Source organism: Mandrillus leucophaeus, unplaced genomic scaffold, assembly GCF_000951045.1.
Source record: "Mandrillus leucophaeus isolate KB7577 unplaced genomic scaffold, Mleu.le_1.0 Scaffold91, whole genome shotgun sequence".
Taxonomy (NCBI): Eukaryota; Metazoa; Chordata; class Mammalia; order Primates; family Cercopithecidae; genus Mandrillus; species Mandrillus leucophaeus.
In genome coordinates, this window is record NW_012109919.1 from 5855943 (window position 1) to 5872392 (window position 16450).

The 16450-nt window shown below is 39.2% G+C and overlaps 1 protein-coding gene across 2 annotated transcripts in view; it reads right to left on the minus strand.

The window, feature by feature from the left end:
- Positions 1–918: 918 nt before the first annotated feature.
- MCTP2 (multiple C2 domains, transmembrane 2) overlaps positions 919–16450 on the minus strand; it is a 198105-nt gene continuing 182573 nt past the window's right edge. For both annotated transcript variants that reach the window (XM_011969822.1, XM_011969821.1), the window contains 3 exons: positions 14365–14474; positions 8073–8170; positions 919–5902 (listed from right to left, as the gene is read on the minus strand). In XM_011969822.1, coding sequence (XP_011825212.1) covers positions 5834–5902; positions 8073–8170; positions 14365–14474 — 277 coding nt within the window. In that variant the 3' untranslated portion in view covers positions 919–5833. The remainder of the gene's footprint in view (positions 5903–8072; positions 8171–14364; positions 14475–16450) is intronic.

Sequence of the window (16450 nt, forward strand, 5' to 3'; positions counted from 1 at the left end):
CAAAGCGACAACTTGCTGTAGCTGCTTAGGACTTGCGGGTGTGTGGGAACATGTGTGCTCCCTCTCTGGGGCAATGTCATCACATGGTCTTCAGGTAGCTCCCTATGTCAGTCTTGGGGCTCACAATAGTCAAGGGGAATTCCTATGGCTGGAATGTGGGAGTCTGTAGTGGAAATGTTGATCACTAGGAGTCACCCACTTACTCTTTTGTCATCTGGAGAGCCTTTCCTGGCTCCTAGTCTATCCTACCTGAACAGACTGTATTGCTCTCTTCCCCTTCCTTGCTTCAGGTATTTCCTGTCACTCTGTAGAATTCCAGTGTTCTTTCTTATATGATATATGTGAACTGTGATTATCCACTCATTTTTTTGGTTCTTCTTCGTGGAAGAGAATACAAGATGTCTGGTCAGGCATCTGGAAGCCTCACTGATGTTTTCAGTGTAAAGACTTTCATATATCTTTCACAATTTTGTATCTGTCTTCATAAGGGATTTTGTTAAGTAGTTTTCCACTCTCTGTAGGACTTGGTTTTGAAGGAGAGTTATGTTGGCCTCATAAAATGCTTAAGAAAGTGTTTTCTTTTTTCTTTTGTTATTGTCTAGAGGAGCTTGTACAAGAGTGACAGGTTTTTATTTTTTTTTTCCTCTGTAAGTATTTGGAGAAATTTCAATTTTTAGAATTATTTTGAATGAGCGATTATATCTAAAACACTTAGAAAGTAACTGGCATTTGATAAATGCTAAAAAATATTAGTATTCTTGTGTGCTTGAATATCCATTTTCCTGTGTAAATCATTACATTAAAATGCTAGGACAGAACAGCTGTGGGCTTTACACAAGGGTAACATACTTGAAGCCATTCCTTTAGAAGTTATCCTTCGGGATTTCAGTATTTATTCAATTATCAATTACCACTCAGTGCATTTTCAGAAGATTTTTATTTTAGTGTTTCAACTGTTCTGCTGCCATAAGATTCCTAATACATAAATGAGAGGCAGGTTTTGATAGAACATAGGTTTTTTTTTAAAGTTCAGGGATACCTGCGCAGGTTTGTTACATGGGTAAACTGTGTCAGAGGGGTTTGTTGTACAGATTATTTCATCACCCATGTATTAAGCCTCGTACTCGCTATTTTTCCTGATCCTCTTCCTCCTTTCACCCTTCACCCTCCAATAGCCCCAAGTGTATTTTGTTCCCTTCTATGTATCCATGTGTCCTCATCATTTAGCTCCTACTTATAAATGAGAACATGTGCTATCTGGTTTTCTGTTGCTGCATTAGTTTGCTAAGGATAATGGCCTCCAGCTGTATCCATGTTCCTGCAAATGACATGATCTCATTCTTTTTTATGGCTGCATAGTATTCCATGGTATACATCTACCACATTTTCTTTATCCATTCTATCAATGATGGGCATTTAGATTGATCCAGTGTCTTTGCTATTGTAAATAGTGTTGCAGTGAACATGTGTGTGCATGTGTTTTTATAGTAGAACAATTTACATTCCTTTGCGTACATACCCAGTTATGGGATTGCTGGGTCAAACAGTATTTCTCTCTTTATGTTTTTGAGGAAACACCCACCCTGTCTTCCACAGTGGTTGAGCTAATTTACACTCCAACCAACAATGTGTAAGTGCAGAACATAGTTTTAAATAATGAATATGGCTAACTCCATCTCATGTCCATGAATTTTTTTGCAGCTATCAGATTTACACTGAGGTCATGACACATCTACTTTCTTACTAAAATAATCCCAAATATCTCCTTTCATTCCAAATTCCAGCCCTCTCTCTCCTTTCCCCTCCACAGTGGAATTTTTCAAGGGCTACCTCCATTCAGAGACTCCATATTTTCACATCCACTCACTTCTCAACCCAAACGTGGTTTCCATTTCTACCATTCCACTGAAATGACTTGTTGCCAGGGTGCTTCCAAACTGTCACATCATTAAGGTCATGATTCTGTACTTACGTGATCTCTGCAGCATTTGATGTTATTGACCACATCAGCTTTCTTGAAGTATGCTCTGCCATTGAATTCTAGAGTGGTCTATGCTTACTGTTTTTCTCCTCTGTATTTACCCCTGTTTCTATTTACACTCTTAACTGACTTGCCTTTATATATATGACATTGACTGTTGAGTTCTTCAAGGTTTAATTTCTTGAAGCATTTAGTTTCAATCACTTTGATATGCAGTGTTTGCCCTTAACTTGTGTACATATCAGTACAGTGTGTTACTTCTCTGAGAACTACATCCATATATTCCATTATCTTGCTGACATTCCCATTTGGATGCTTTTCAGGCACCTGAGATTCAGCGCTAAAACTGGACTCCTGTGGTCCTCTCACAGCAGTTCTTACAGTTCTCTCCCTTAGTGAAAGGTAACACTATCTTCCTAGACCTGGAGACAGGGTGACTGAGAGCCATCCTTGACTCTACTCTCCCTCATCCCATAGTCCAGCAACTGTTAAGTCCTGCTCACTTTATCTCTTCACCGTCTCTCAATTCTACTTATTTTTTTTTTCCAGTGCCACTATTTGAAAGTCTGGGGTGTTATTCATTTATCAGGAGTACTACAAAAGACTAATATTAATAACTCTTCTCTAAACTTTGAAAATTGCTAGGCTATGCATTGCAGCCAGAATATTTTTCAAACTTAAATCTGAGCATGGCATGCTGTTTCTCGAAAGTATCTGTTTAATGTCTGGCTCTACCAAGGGGATGCAGTCTGTTTCGTTCCAGAAAATTATCAGCATTCAATATAGACTTGTTAAATGATAATTTACAAGAAAAAAGAATCAAAAGACTGTTTTACCACCTGGAAATAAACATTATATTTTCCTCTGATATGTAGGTAAGAACTTCAAATATAAGACATAATTTAAAAGGTTATAATTGACATAGCCAGGGATTATAAATAATATCACACAAAATAAGCTCTTAATGCAAGAAATTAATCTCCAGGATAGATCATACTAATCTGTCCAACCCAGTCCTCTGTTCTGAAAGCAGCACACGAAAAGGCAGAGAAAGAAAAATAATCTCTACGACATGGCCTGTTAAACAAGTATTTATTTCCTGAATAACTATTAGGTGCTAGCTATAATGGGCTATTCAGTGGAGGACAGTGGTCAAAGCCTCTTATGATGTACGGCAGATGCCAGAAAGATATGAAAGATGTGAAGGTACAAAAAAGGAAGTTGGAGTCACATCCAGCCACAGGACCAAGCCTCTTTGGGGCAGGAGACTTGGAAGTGTTGAAGGAGAGTAGAATCTATTCAGAAAGAAATTGGGGGGAGGTCCTTCCAGTCTGAATGAAGATTAACTAGGCATTATGTAACTGGCATCATGGCCGTGACATCTGAGAGGTTATGAAGGCCTCCACTTGGGTAGTGGCAATCAGAACAGAAGTGGTCAACGCATTGACACTGGACCTACTAGGCTTTCTGAGTTGGGAGGCGAGAACAACAGCACGAGGAGCAAAAAAGAGGATGACCAAGAAATTCCGAGCCCAGAAAATGCCAGTCCCAGTAAGGCAAACAAAGAAGCTGGAAGGAGATTATGAGGGTCGGGGTTCTGAAGACGGGGAGAGACAGATGATGTTTAGTTTCTGACCTGCTGAGGTGTAGATGCCTATTAGATCGAGAGACAGGACTAGAAATGGGAGGATAAAGTTTGAGAAGAGAACCAGGAAAACTTGGCAAGACTTCAGCATCCCTACTTAATTATCATACTGTGAATCTATAATCCATAAATTTTATTGAAAGCATTCTGGAATCTTTCCTAAAAGTTTTTGACAATTTGTATAAATCTTAACATGTCACTTACAACTAACATTCCTTTTTAACATCCAGTGTCTACTTAATTAACTAATAATTGTTTTCTATATACAGTTTATTCAAGGTTGATTCGGTCCTGCTCTTACATCCCAGCTGGGGTTTGGGTCCTAAACTTAACACTGAGAATTTCAGTCAGGCTACAGAGGAAAGAAGTCTAACTAATGATGCCTTCTTGTCGGGCAAATAATTTCATTTTGAAATTCTATAGCAAAAGAACAACAATAAAGTATTGGTTCCACTTTTAAATAAATAAGGGGTTATTTTGCTGCTGAAAGTTTTCATTCAAATGACTGATCAGATCTCACATGTCTGTTTAAAAATGTCTGACTTAGGTCGTTACAAAATGACAGACAGTGATAAACTAGATGATAGTTAGAAGCAAGACAATGAGGCATTGTTTACACAGAAGATTGAGTAACTGGTTTGACAAAAGAGGTTCTTGGGTATCTATTGTATGTACAACTATGAGATTTACTGGAGCTTTTATAATTTCTGCAAGGCTCTTTTCCAGCCAGCTTCATTAACTTGAAGTAAATCAAATCATGCAGAAATCTGGCTCAGCCAGAAAGCAACCCAGTGAGATACAACATGAAGAAAAACAGACACTGGATGATAAGATTTAGAATCTTTGGCATTTTTCGTAAACATTTTGTTTGAAGATTATTAAATTACAACCCAGAGACAAAAAAAAATAAAATAAAATAGGGAACTCACTATTAAATGAGATCTTTTTACCTTAACTTTTCTTTATAATACATACATATATAAAAACTGCACAAAGTATGTGTCAACAAAATACAGTCCTTAAAACTTAAATATCATTTAAACAGAGTTAATTGCATACATTTTATATATGCACAAAGTCAGGATTTTTACATGGCAGGGAAATACTGTGGAATGATGAGGTCTGCAGAAACAGATGCTGTCAAAGGAGGGCTCTTGGGTGGTATTTTCTAGAAATGGGGTTCTGAAATAAATTTTTATTGTTTGTAGCTTATTTTACTTCTAAGAGGAACAAAAGATACATTTGGGCAGCTGAAGTATTTCTACTTTCTGCTTAAAACATTCTGGCAAATGAAATGATTATAATAATTAGGTAAGCAGCCTTATTGGTCTCTTGGTCTTCAGTTCCTTATCTTTCTAAATACCTAGAGAATTCATTCATTCATTTCTCCCCTACCCCCACCTGCCTTTCTGAAATTGTATGTTGACATTTTATAATATTTTGAAAATATGCAAAAAGTAAAGTCAGGAGAAGTGGTAGCAGAAAGTAACCAAATACTTTCATGGAAGCCTCATTTTTCAAGTGAGTGATCTCTAGGGACCTTCCTGGGGCATCCATGGCCAGCAATGGACCACGCTGAAGGTTGACCATCCAGCACCGAGAGGTTTCCCAAAAATTCACATACATATCCTTAATAATCATGGCTGAAAGATCCCTAAAGGTTCGAACTAATTCTGGTAATTATTAAAAATGTCTTTCAATAATATACCGTATTTGGACAGACGATGGCTACCGAAGACTTGTTAACTCGGAGAAGAGACTTACGCCCATGAACAATAATCTGAAAGGAGTGTGGGGATGGGGAGTGGAAATAACTGAATCTTAATGAGAGTCTGTTGGAGGTGTGAAAACAAGTTCAAAGTCACTCTTGAATCCAAGTGGGCTCCTGGCTGTTCTCAAGGAAGGTGGTGTTCAGACCCATGGCTGCAGCCTTGTTGTCTCCTATTTCAGAATGGATGTTAGTCTTTCCCAGTCTCAGGATTGTTGCTTTTTGCTGGGCTGACCCTCTATGCAACTAGGACACCCATGCATGGGGGTGTGGGCACATGCATGTATGTCTGTGCACGTGAAGAAGAAGGAAGAATATAGAGGGTGCCACAGGGCATGCATTTCAGAAGGACACCTTGGGTACCACTGAAACAGCCATAATGTTGGTCTAATCAACCAAACACAATATTGGGTGCTGCTGTCCAAAGTCAGTGTGTGCCCTAGAGAGCGCTGCGCTTCTTCCGCAGGGGGCTGTGGCCGCTGCAGAGTTTCAACTCCGCGTACTGCACCTGTGAAAACAAACAGCCGTGATGCTGGCGGTTAGGTAACCCTAGCTCACCACAGTGTGTGCTAATGGCTCCCCAAGGACAACCTAAGGCAAAGGAAGGAAGGTTCAAAGGTAATGAATCATTTTCTAAACACAGGAACATGGAGGGATTAATTGCAGGAAGGATTTGAGAAGTCATGCATCATTTCTTGAAACCAAAATATTAAAAGCAGATTTTTCTAATGAGATGCGTGGGTTTCTACCTTCTCTGGGCACTGCAAGATGATGTTCGTTTTGTGTGTGCCAGTTTTCAACCATAAGTAAGCTTAATAACTGCCTCTTGGGAATGTTTATCTTAGTATATGATACAGCAACTTAGCATTATTCATTTAAAAATATCTAAAATCTTGGGGAAAACATCTCAGAAAATTATATACATTTACTTTGCCTGAGAGGAAAAAATACTGAAATTGATACCCCAAGACTTTTATATAGATTTCTCTTAGAAATTAATTTCATTTGCAATGTAATGGCTAAAACATCTGTGATAAATATGAGTACCCAGGAGTCCCTAGTGGCAAACTGTCACTGTGTTATTAGAAAGCGCCCTTGGCGAAACAGGGAGGATCTTACTCGCATACTGTATATCTTCCTGGAATGCTCTTTTGTCGCATCTCTCTGTGTTCATGCCAACTGCAACTGGAATGGCCACTTTGAGGGCTAGTGCCTGGACTGTGCACAGAGAATCCTTGGGGGCTCGATGGAAATTTCTATTCTTCAAGGATACAGCATGAACTCACACTGCGACCCAAGTGATGGTACGCTGCAAACGTATTGCTTTAGTGTATGGGCTTTGATAGGCTGCTGGTGGAATGGCTTTATTTAAAATATTGTATTACAGACCACATGTGCTCCCTATTTTTAGCATTTGTGCCAAATTCCCCAAGGACATTATGCCTGATCACAGAAGTCAGGCTGTACTTTGTCAGAGGCAGATAAATGAAGAAAACACCCCATTCCTTATGGTGTTTTGCGAAAGTGCCCTCAGGGAGCAGAGGATGACATACCTGTCAATCTTCAATGCAAAACAAACAGGGGCCCAGTTATTACTTTTTAATTAAGTAATACAAATGTTAAAGAGTAAATTCATCTTTACAGAATGTGTTTTCACAGCTAATTATAAAATGAAGTTTAAAGAAAGATAGCATCACAGAGTCCATTTTAATTTCTAGAACTGGGAATGAAGGGGGAAGAAACTCTAAGGCCTATCCGCCCCAGATCTTTGCAATCCCCCCTTAGCTGCCAGGGAACAAATTATGCTACAGTGACTCAAATATGAAAATCGATATTTGATTTGGGATTCTCTAAGATATTAAAGGATTGTGTCTTTGATCATCTTGATGATATTTCACGCCATGGTCTCCCCATCTACCTATTCAGTGATCTCTATTCTCCATTAGAGAAATTGCCGCCTGCCCTCCTTCCTCTGGATTTATAGCAGGCTGATCCACAGGGGCCAGGATCGAGCTACTCTACATGACTTTCTAGTATTGTTGCCTTCGTTAATCTCTGTGTATCCACAGAAACAGGACGCTGCTGGACTAAGTGACCATTATCTGTGAATAATACTTCTGATTGATCTCACATTATTTCACACTGTCTCTGCCTCTTTGTGTATTAGAGTAAATGGGGGCTGCACTCTCAGCATCCCTAAGTCTTCAGAGGGAAGGGGATAGAAGGGAGGCCTAGGAGATATATCAGGGCAAATGAGAATAAAAAGAATAATCCTCTTGTCCCCTGCTTCCCCTAAAATGCTTGCCACCCAGAAGAAGAAGAAGAAAATAAGCAAAACTCCCCGGCTTTGAATCTCATGCAATTCTACTCACTGAGCCCATTTTATCCTCTTTAGGGAGGCAAGCAATCGAAAGGGGACAAGCGTCAGTGCACAGTAGCCACACAGTGTGAGTTTCAGAGCATTCTTAAGTAGCTCTTTTTCAAAACAATTTCCCCCAATCACCTCATGCTTTGGACAAAGATTTTCCTGCCACTTCCCTGCAAGCCAGGCCTCTTTAAGGATTTTCTGGTTCCTTATCTCAATTACTCACACAAGTGAAGCCTTGTGCTCCTCTGGCTCCAGGGCTGGCCAGATTTCAGGTCGGGGCCACTGTTGGTGGTGACCATTCATTACGTACCTTTTGAACATCAGATGGCACCCTAGAGAGGAAGTCTAGTAGCTCGTTATTGTCGATGGAATAGGGATTTCGAAGCTTCTTAGTAAATTTATTTATGCCTGAAAAATAGAAACACAGGAGATCTCTTTATCAATCAATCGATCATCTATCTATCTAGCATCTATCTTCAAAAACTTGCCTGACTGGGGGGAGAGGGGATATTCACAAGTAAAAATTAGTGTGAAAACAATTACCAGACCTCAAGTCATGCACATGTTGCTGTCATGTGGAATCATTCACAAATGCCTTTTCCTGAAGGCAGGAAGCAGGGGCTGGTGAAGAGGGGCTCTGCCTTCTTCAGCTGTGAAAATCCCATTACAATCCCAGCAGCAGGGCGACAGAAACACACGCTCAAACTGGGGAGCACGTTGGCTCTTTTGGAATACGCTGATTAACAGCCTCCTCTGCTATGAAAACAAATGTCCCAGATGGGAAAAGGCCTTCATTAGCCCAAACAAGCCCCTGCTTGGAGGCTCTGGACCAAACATAGCAGTGGGAGGCAGAGGGCGGGAGATGTTTTTTTGTTGTTACAGAGAAAACTGCAGTCATCCGTCTTTCCCCACCTCCAACTCATTTTCACAGGTTTCTCTCCTCTCACAGCAGAACAGAACCTGACATGTTGATTGTACTTTGATGCTGCAGGAAACTGTGAAAAGTTATTATTGGAAAATTATCTTACTATGGTTGCTAACTTAATTTATGGATCACAACGTCGGCGCGTGGGTCTGTCTGGGCAACGGAGAACATACTAATTTAGGACAAGGACAATGATAATTAGAAACGGGTTCAACGTTTAAGACGTCGACATCCTATAGACTGTCCCTCTGTGGTGGTGGCACCTTGGGCTCCCCCGCATATCCAGGACACGCTCTGCCCCTGGCTAACTCTTTAGAGGGGAGTTCCTCTCAACCACGTTTTGTCTTCTACTCTGCTCTTTGGAGCTGCTTTGACTATATCCGGAGCTCATAAGCTGTAGTCTTTTCACCAAATGTCAACCTGCTTTTCATGTTGAGTTTTAGAAGCAGAAAGACTAGGTGGCCTTCTGAAGTTTTGCCACAGGGTGCTTGTTTAACAAGGATCATATCTGAAGGGCTGTCAGTCCCAATGATGCTGAATGAATTCTTAGCTTCGTTGTACTCTGAATGGCTCCTACTCAGAAGTCAAGGTAACATTTAACTGTTCACTAGTCCCCAACACACAAAGGGTTTGATTTTTTTTGTTGTTGTTCATTAAATATTATTTTGCTTTCATCTGAGGACTAGGCTTCCTGCATGGCATTATACCTGACACAATGCCAATCTCCAGTCATTTCTTTGGAGGGTCAGATTTACATCTGCTTTGCAAATGGGAGCCAGCCATTGTGCCCAAGTAAATGGTGGCTTGGCGGTTGGGCTGGTGAAGATTCCTAGCAAACGATCCCCTTTCCCTCAAGTCAAAGCTGCACTCTGCCTTTTTTCCCTCTACCCCCACAGCAAGCTTCATGTTTCTAGCTAAAATTTCCCCCAGTGTTTCTTTACATTAAAATACTCTCACTGTGTTATTCTAAAGACATTTAATTGTAGCATGGGCTTTTTGGCAAAAGAAAACAGACAAGGCAAAATGATGAAGGGAGACAAAGACGTATTGAGAACAGATATATCTTCTATTGTTAATTATATATGGTGTGCGCATCTGGAGTCTTTACAATGAACAGCAAGGCAGGGATAATATCACAGCTGATCAAAACACTGCATTCTTAGTCACTGAGAAGATTATAAACCTGCACAGTAGCTCAAATGCACCAATAAGGGCAAAAGTATTCCACAATGCACTGAGACTATCTATGTTCAAAAAAAACCAGAATACAAATTATAGGGCACTCAGACTGCATGTTTTAAAGGCACACCTTATTTATGAAGGTGTCCAGGATCAAATGTTCCAATAATTCTGCCCTATTAACAACTGTGTGAGACTGACTGTCAACAGGAAATCATAGACTCCTTGGTTATTTTTTGTTTTAAGAGACGGGGTTTCACCATGTTGATCAGGCTGGTCTTGAACCCCTGACCTCAGGTGATCCACCCACCTCAGCCTCCCAAAGTGCTGGGATTACAGGATGAGCCACCACACGCGGCCACCTTGGTCATTCTTTAAGGGACAAGAAAACAAAGGTTATGATGTAGGAATACCTGGGCCCCAGTTTTGGCTTCATCATGTATTAGCTGTGTAATTTTAGAAAAATCACCTTCCTGTACCTCACACTTCTTACATTAACATTTGAATAATAAAGACCTCCTTATAGAGTTTCTTGGGTAGATGGGAGAATCACGTTGGGCAGTACAGGCAAAATGATACTGTAATCTGAAATTCTACAACAATGCAGAGGGCTACCATCATTACTGTAGATGCAAACAAGCTAAGGAGACACAGGAAGTGAGGATGGAAAAGAGCCTTTAATACTATTAAAGTCAGCTATGATGACGTAGACACATTTAGAAACTGTGGCTTCATCTATTGGCATGCTAAACATACCTTAGATTTTTTTTAACCTAAATGGTACAGGTGGAGAGTATATCTGTTGTAAAGTTACTTTTAGCAAAAAAAAAAAAAAAGAAAAAAAGAAAAGAAAATAGAAAAAAAAACAAGTGGGATAAAATACTGAAGAAAAACATTTTGTTGGGAAAGATGCTATGTACTGGTCCCGGATCATAGATTGAATTGATCAGTGGGGTGGAATGAGCCCTACAGTTAAAAAAAATATATCACTTGGAGAAAATCAGAAGAGATGAAAAATTGCATGGCTGCTTTGCACATTTGCCCACTTGAGAATAACCACTTGAAACACAATTATAACACCATTTTTCAGATAGTTACATGAGTGACCAGCAGGTAGCTCCAACTGTAATACACTGGTTGGGGTGAGGCAGGGGTTCCTTGCCTGTTCATTTATCAAATTCTGAGTGTCTTCCATGTAGAGATATTGTGCTATGAAATGAAGATACAAACTTAAACAAGGAATAGGTCCTTCTTGCAAAAAACTAAAAATTTAGCTTAGAGAATTAATATCTACCTGAAAAAACAGAAGTGGTTTCATCTAGAACTGAAAAAGTATAACTAAAACCTCTACGAATAGAAGGAATATGGGAAATCTCTCAAAAGGAAACCCACATGGGATCTAATCCTAAGAAATGCTCTGCCTTCTGGAAATACATACTTCATGTAAGTGACTAAAATGTAGTAGATAATGTTTGCTAAAGAAAACTTCAGATATCCTTAAAATCTACTTCTCACTTAATTTTCAAAAATCACACTCCTACACAAGCGAGGTCATGGGCCTAACAAAATGTCAATGTCATCGATATAGAGCACAGGTATTAAACTTGCAGGCTCATTCATTCAGAAAAATATTTAAATACTCATTAAAGGTCTATTACATAAATGTGGCTACACTAAGAATTATAGGGCTAAAGAGGAAATAAAATATCTCACTTATCAAAATAATTTTGGTGTGTCCAAAAATATTCCCCATAGCTAATATGAAATTAGACTGTTTTTATGTGCTTATGTGAAATGATTCTAATACTTATACAAAAATATGACTTGAGGATATAGAACATGGAAATCTAGCATATACAGTTAAATTTTTTCAAAAAATTCAAAACATAGAACAAAACATTTAAGGATATTCACCATTTTAGCACTCAATAAAAAACGAATAAGTAACTTAGAATAAGAAAGTCTTCTGATCCTTAAAGTTAGAAAAACCACTAAAACTTTAAGACATATACATTGATCTCCTTTGTGAGAAAAAAATTGCTTCAAATGATGCAGTCATGTAAGAAATCTGCAAAACAATGTCCTGGCCTATGCTAGCTGGGAACTAATTTGTCTTAGGATAAGTCCTAACAGAATTTCAGAATATATTCTAGGATGGCATAGCAGTTTTTACATAATGAGAAGAGGCAATAGATCACGTGGTAATTGTCAAGGCTTGTGACTACATTCACTATGGTAAGCTCATCAATAAACTATGAGCTCCTGTTTAAAATGTAAAACTGAAGAACCAGACATAGAGTACAAAGCTCAGAGGGTTAGTATTGGCCCAAGAGAGCATAATAAACTCCATACCATTTAATAACTTTATCCATAAAATGAAAAATAGAGCAATATTTCACTAAGTAGATGCAGAAAGTTGTTGGAAAGCTGCCAAGATCTTGGAGGATAAGATCAGAAGTCAAAGTGATTTGGGTATAGAGAAAGAGGGACTGGAATCTCAAAACTGATGATCAAATGAGAAAATACAGTATTCGGTTTTGTTTGTTTGTTTGTCTGTTTGTTTGTTTTTGGAGATGGAGGCTTGCTCTGTTGCCCAGGCTGGAGTGCAGTGGCTTGATCTCAGTTCCCTGCAACCTCCGCCTCCCAGGTTCAAGCGATTCTCATGCCTCAGCCTCCCACGTAGGTAACTGGGATTACAGGTGCCTGCCATCACCCTGTCTTATGAAACAGGGTTTCACCATATTTCATAAGCTAGGCTGGTCTCAAACTCCTGACCTCAGGTGAACCGCCCGCTTCTGCCTCCCAAAGTGCTGGGATTACAGGCGTGAGCCACTGTATCCAGCCAGTATTAGTCTTCTTTGTGGAAGGAAAGATGCATAGAAACAGAACAAGCAAGCACCAGGATGATGAGGAAATTAAGAAGAAGCAGTGTTCAACAGCTGACCATGGCACTCAACTTACATGAACTTAAAAGTGAACAAACCACTAGCCAAATGATTGCGATTTTTAATCACATTCTGGTTAGGGTCAGACAACAATCTTAAGATCTATGTTCTAAATGTTATCAGTAAATAAGACAGTAGTACTCATGAAAACATAATTGAAAAATAAGATACCCAGTTGATGTGAATAACATTCAGTATATAAATTATTCAGGAAAATACTTTTTTAATTTTTTTTGCAGAATATGACTTCTTAATCAGTGGCCCTGAGGAGCTCTACGTTCTTTCTTAAGGATTAATTTGCTATTATTGTTGCCAAGTAAACAAAAAATACCAACAAGAACTAAGCACAGATTAGACTTTCCTCCAAGAATCAGGATCATCAAGTATTAAAATAGATCCCTGAACAGTTTAGAGAATAATTGGATTATACTCTCTCAAAATCTCTAAACCATTCTACTTCTGTAACTGTATAAGCTATTCTATTTTTTCCATGACTTTTTTCCTATTGCCCAAGTTTGGCTTTTCTTGACAGCAGGATTCTACCTTTGTTGGATGGTCTTTGAAAAAAATCTATATTTAATGGTTTTTAGAACGGTTGTAGCTTTCATCCAGCATTTGCAGGCTCTCAGCTTTTGCTTGAGAATGAATGCATCTCAACACAGTCTCTTCTCTTTGTGATTTCCCCAAACATCTTAACATCTGAAGATCCCTGGAAGTGATGACCATTGAGAACTCAGTGGCAGTCATAGCTAAGTCATGGAAAACCAGGATTGGCAGACCCTTTACGGAGAAGGGCTAACTGCTTCTCCAACATTTAAGTTATTGCAATTCCCTCTCCTTATATCAACTCAGAGCCCACCCAGGAACAGAAACAAATGTTCACCAAGCTGCTTGCATTTTGTCCAGTCGCTAGTTTGAGTATTAAATCAAGTCATGACATTTATTTCCAGTTTGCCAGTTTTGTTTCTACTTTCTTTTTAAAGCAGCTAAACTTTATATAGGCACACCATTTCCCCTGGTAAATAATAACTTCCTCTCTGTTCAGGCACTGGTTAGGTATTCACAGAATGCCCCCTCTCCTCCCTCTCCCTGCTTCTGGATTTAAGAATGGGGTTAGGTGAATTTTTTCCTCCAAGAGAGATGAAGTGTCAGAAGCAACCTGGTAGTGGCCAGATCCACTTTTATATAATATAAAAGGCATGATGCAGGTGTTTGCTCGCTATTTGAACAGTGTTTCCTTAAAGTTACCGGAGTACAGCAATATATTATTCAAGAGGATTTATGATTAGGAAAGCCCAAAGGGAAATGGCATGTACAATCACATTTTTATTTGATTGCAATTATGCAAGAGGCCTATAAATATCTACGCTGATCATACAAGCAACTGGCCTTTTCAGGGAGGTCCTGGTAGTTTTTGTTCCCTAAATGCTTTCCTTAATCTCATGTTTAATTGCCAACAAGAGCACATTTAAAGTTAATAGTCGTACTTTAAAAATGAGTAATTGGTTCTTACCTGGAATTGATTGCTAGCAAAAGGACCATGCCAAACTTACCCCAGATTAAAATGATGTACCGCAGTGGAATGAAATACAAAATGATGGTGGCTGCTGCCAGAATCAAACAGGCCAGAGAGGAAAGGAAGGGGACCGTCCAGTTAAATGTGCTGTAGACAAACCACAGAAATATGATTTCCTCTGATGTTCGACAACTGCCACTGAGTCAACTTGTCATGTTTATTTCATGTTCATAGTTATAGAAGTCTACTGGAAAAATTTTGTTATAAACCTTGAGATGAGAGTCTGCCAAAATGATTGGGTACCAGAAAGACATTCTTAAAGAGACAGTCACAAACCAATTGCCATTCAATTTGTCAGAATATTGGTGACTTTATCTCCCTGGAACCTTTAGTTCCTGAGAAGACCTTTGGCTCTCAAAAGTGATTAAAAACTGCAATGTTGCCAGGATGGCTCTGCATGGAGATCTTCAAAACTAAGGATTAGGTCGCTTCTAAGTCAACAACTGTCTCTTAATAAACACATGATTACTAGTAATTATGGTAACCTTTCCTTTACCAGAAAAGAGAGGATTTTTTTTTCTTTTTTTTCTGTCTTTTTTGAGACAGGATCTTGCTCTGTTATCCAGGCTGTAGTGCAATGATGCAGTCATAGCTCACTGCAGCCTCGACCTCCCAGCCTCAAATGATCCTCCTGCTTTAGCCTCCTTAGTAGCTGGGACTACAGGCAAGAGACACCACAGTCAGCTAATTTTAATTTTGAAAATTTTTGTAGAGCTCTGGCCTCCCTATGTCACCCCAGGCTAGTCTCAAACTCCTGGGGTCAAGCAATCCTCCTGCCTTGACCTCCCAAGGTGCTGGGATTATAGGTGTGAGCCACTGTGCCCCATGGGGAGGATATTATCACATGCCATTGGTGCTTTTGTGTTTACTAATAACTTGTATTTAGAATTTCCAGGCTTGTTTACACCAGAAATCTAACAGTGCCTTGAAATAAATGGGGAAGCATTTGACTATAAATTATTACACCACCATTGACAGATACTGTAGGTGATTACACTATGTATTATTTTCACAGAGCTCCTGGCTCCTTTTGTTGTATCTATTGCCTGCTTTGACTGCCATGGAAATGGAGATCTAGAAGATGGGACATGGACCTGGATATATTGTAGATGTTCACGTGCATTTCTAGAGATCAAAAGCCCTACTGAGGTACCTAGAGTATTTCTTCTTAATGATCTTCATCTTCACATACAGATTTAAGTGTAGAGCCTCTTTGCCTTGTGCTAGGAATACAGAATAGTAAAATGTTTTTTATGGGAGGCGGGTGAGAATGGAAGTGGATTTTAGAGGGAATAGCACAAAGTTATTAAGCATTTTCTATGTGCCAGGCATTGTGCTAACATTGTTCACGTATTTAGAGTGTAACGTTCTCAATAATTCTGCCCCATTTTATAGATAAGCAAATTAAGGCTGACAGAGATTGTCTAACTTGTCCAAATAATCACAATTCTATCAACAGTATTGGAGAACTACAGTAATCTCATCCTCTGGTTAAGACTGTGGCTGGGTATGGCGGCTCATGTCTATAATCCCAGCACTATGGGAGGACGAAGTGGGCAGATCACTTGAGGTCAGGAGTTCAAGGCCAGCCTGTTCAACATGGTGAAATCTCATCTCTACTCAAATATAAAAATCAGCTGGGAGTGGTGGTGTGCCCTGTAATCTCAGCTACTTGAGAGGCTGAGGCAGGAGAATCACTTGAACCCGGGAAACGGAGGTTGCAGTGAACCGAGATTGCATCATTGCACTCCAGCCTGGGCAACAAAGCAAGACTCCCTCTCAAAAACAAACAAAAGACTGAATGTTATTGTTTTTAATCTTTGCCTATTATGATGTAAAATATTATATATATATGTCTTTAATTTTTTAATTCTTTAAGTTATAAACAAATTTGAATACCATTTAATATGCCTATTGGTCATTTTAACTTGTTTGTCTATGCTTTCTAATCTTTTTTTTTTTTTTTTTGTCTCGGGCTATTATTTAGGAAAGTGCTTCAGAAAATTGATTTATAAGCAAAAACTGACTTGGGTTCAAGTTCAAGCTTTAGCTCAAGTTAAGTA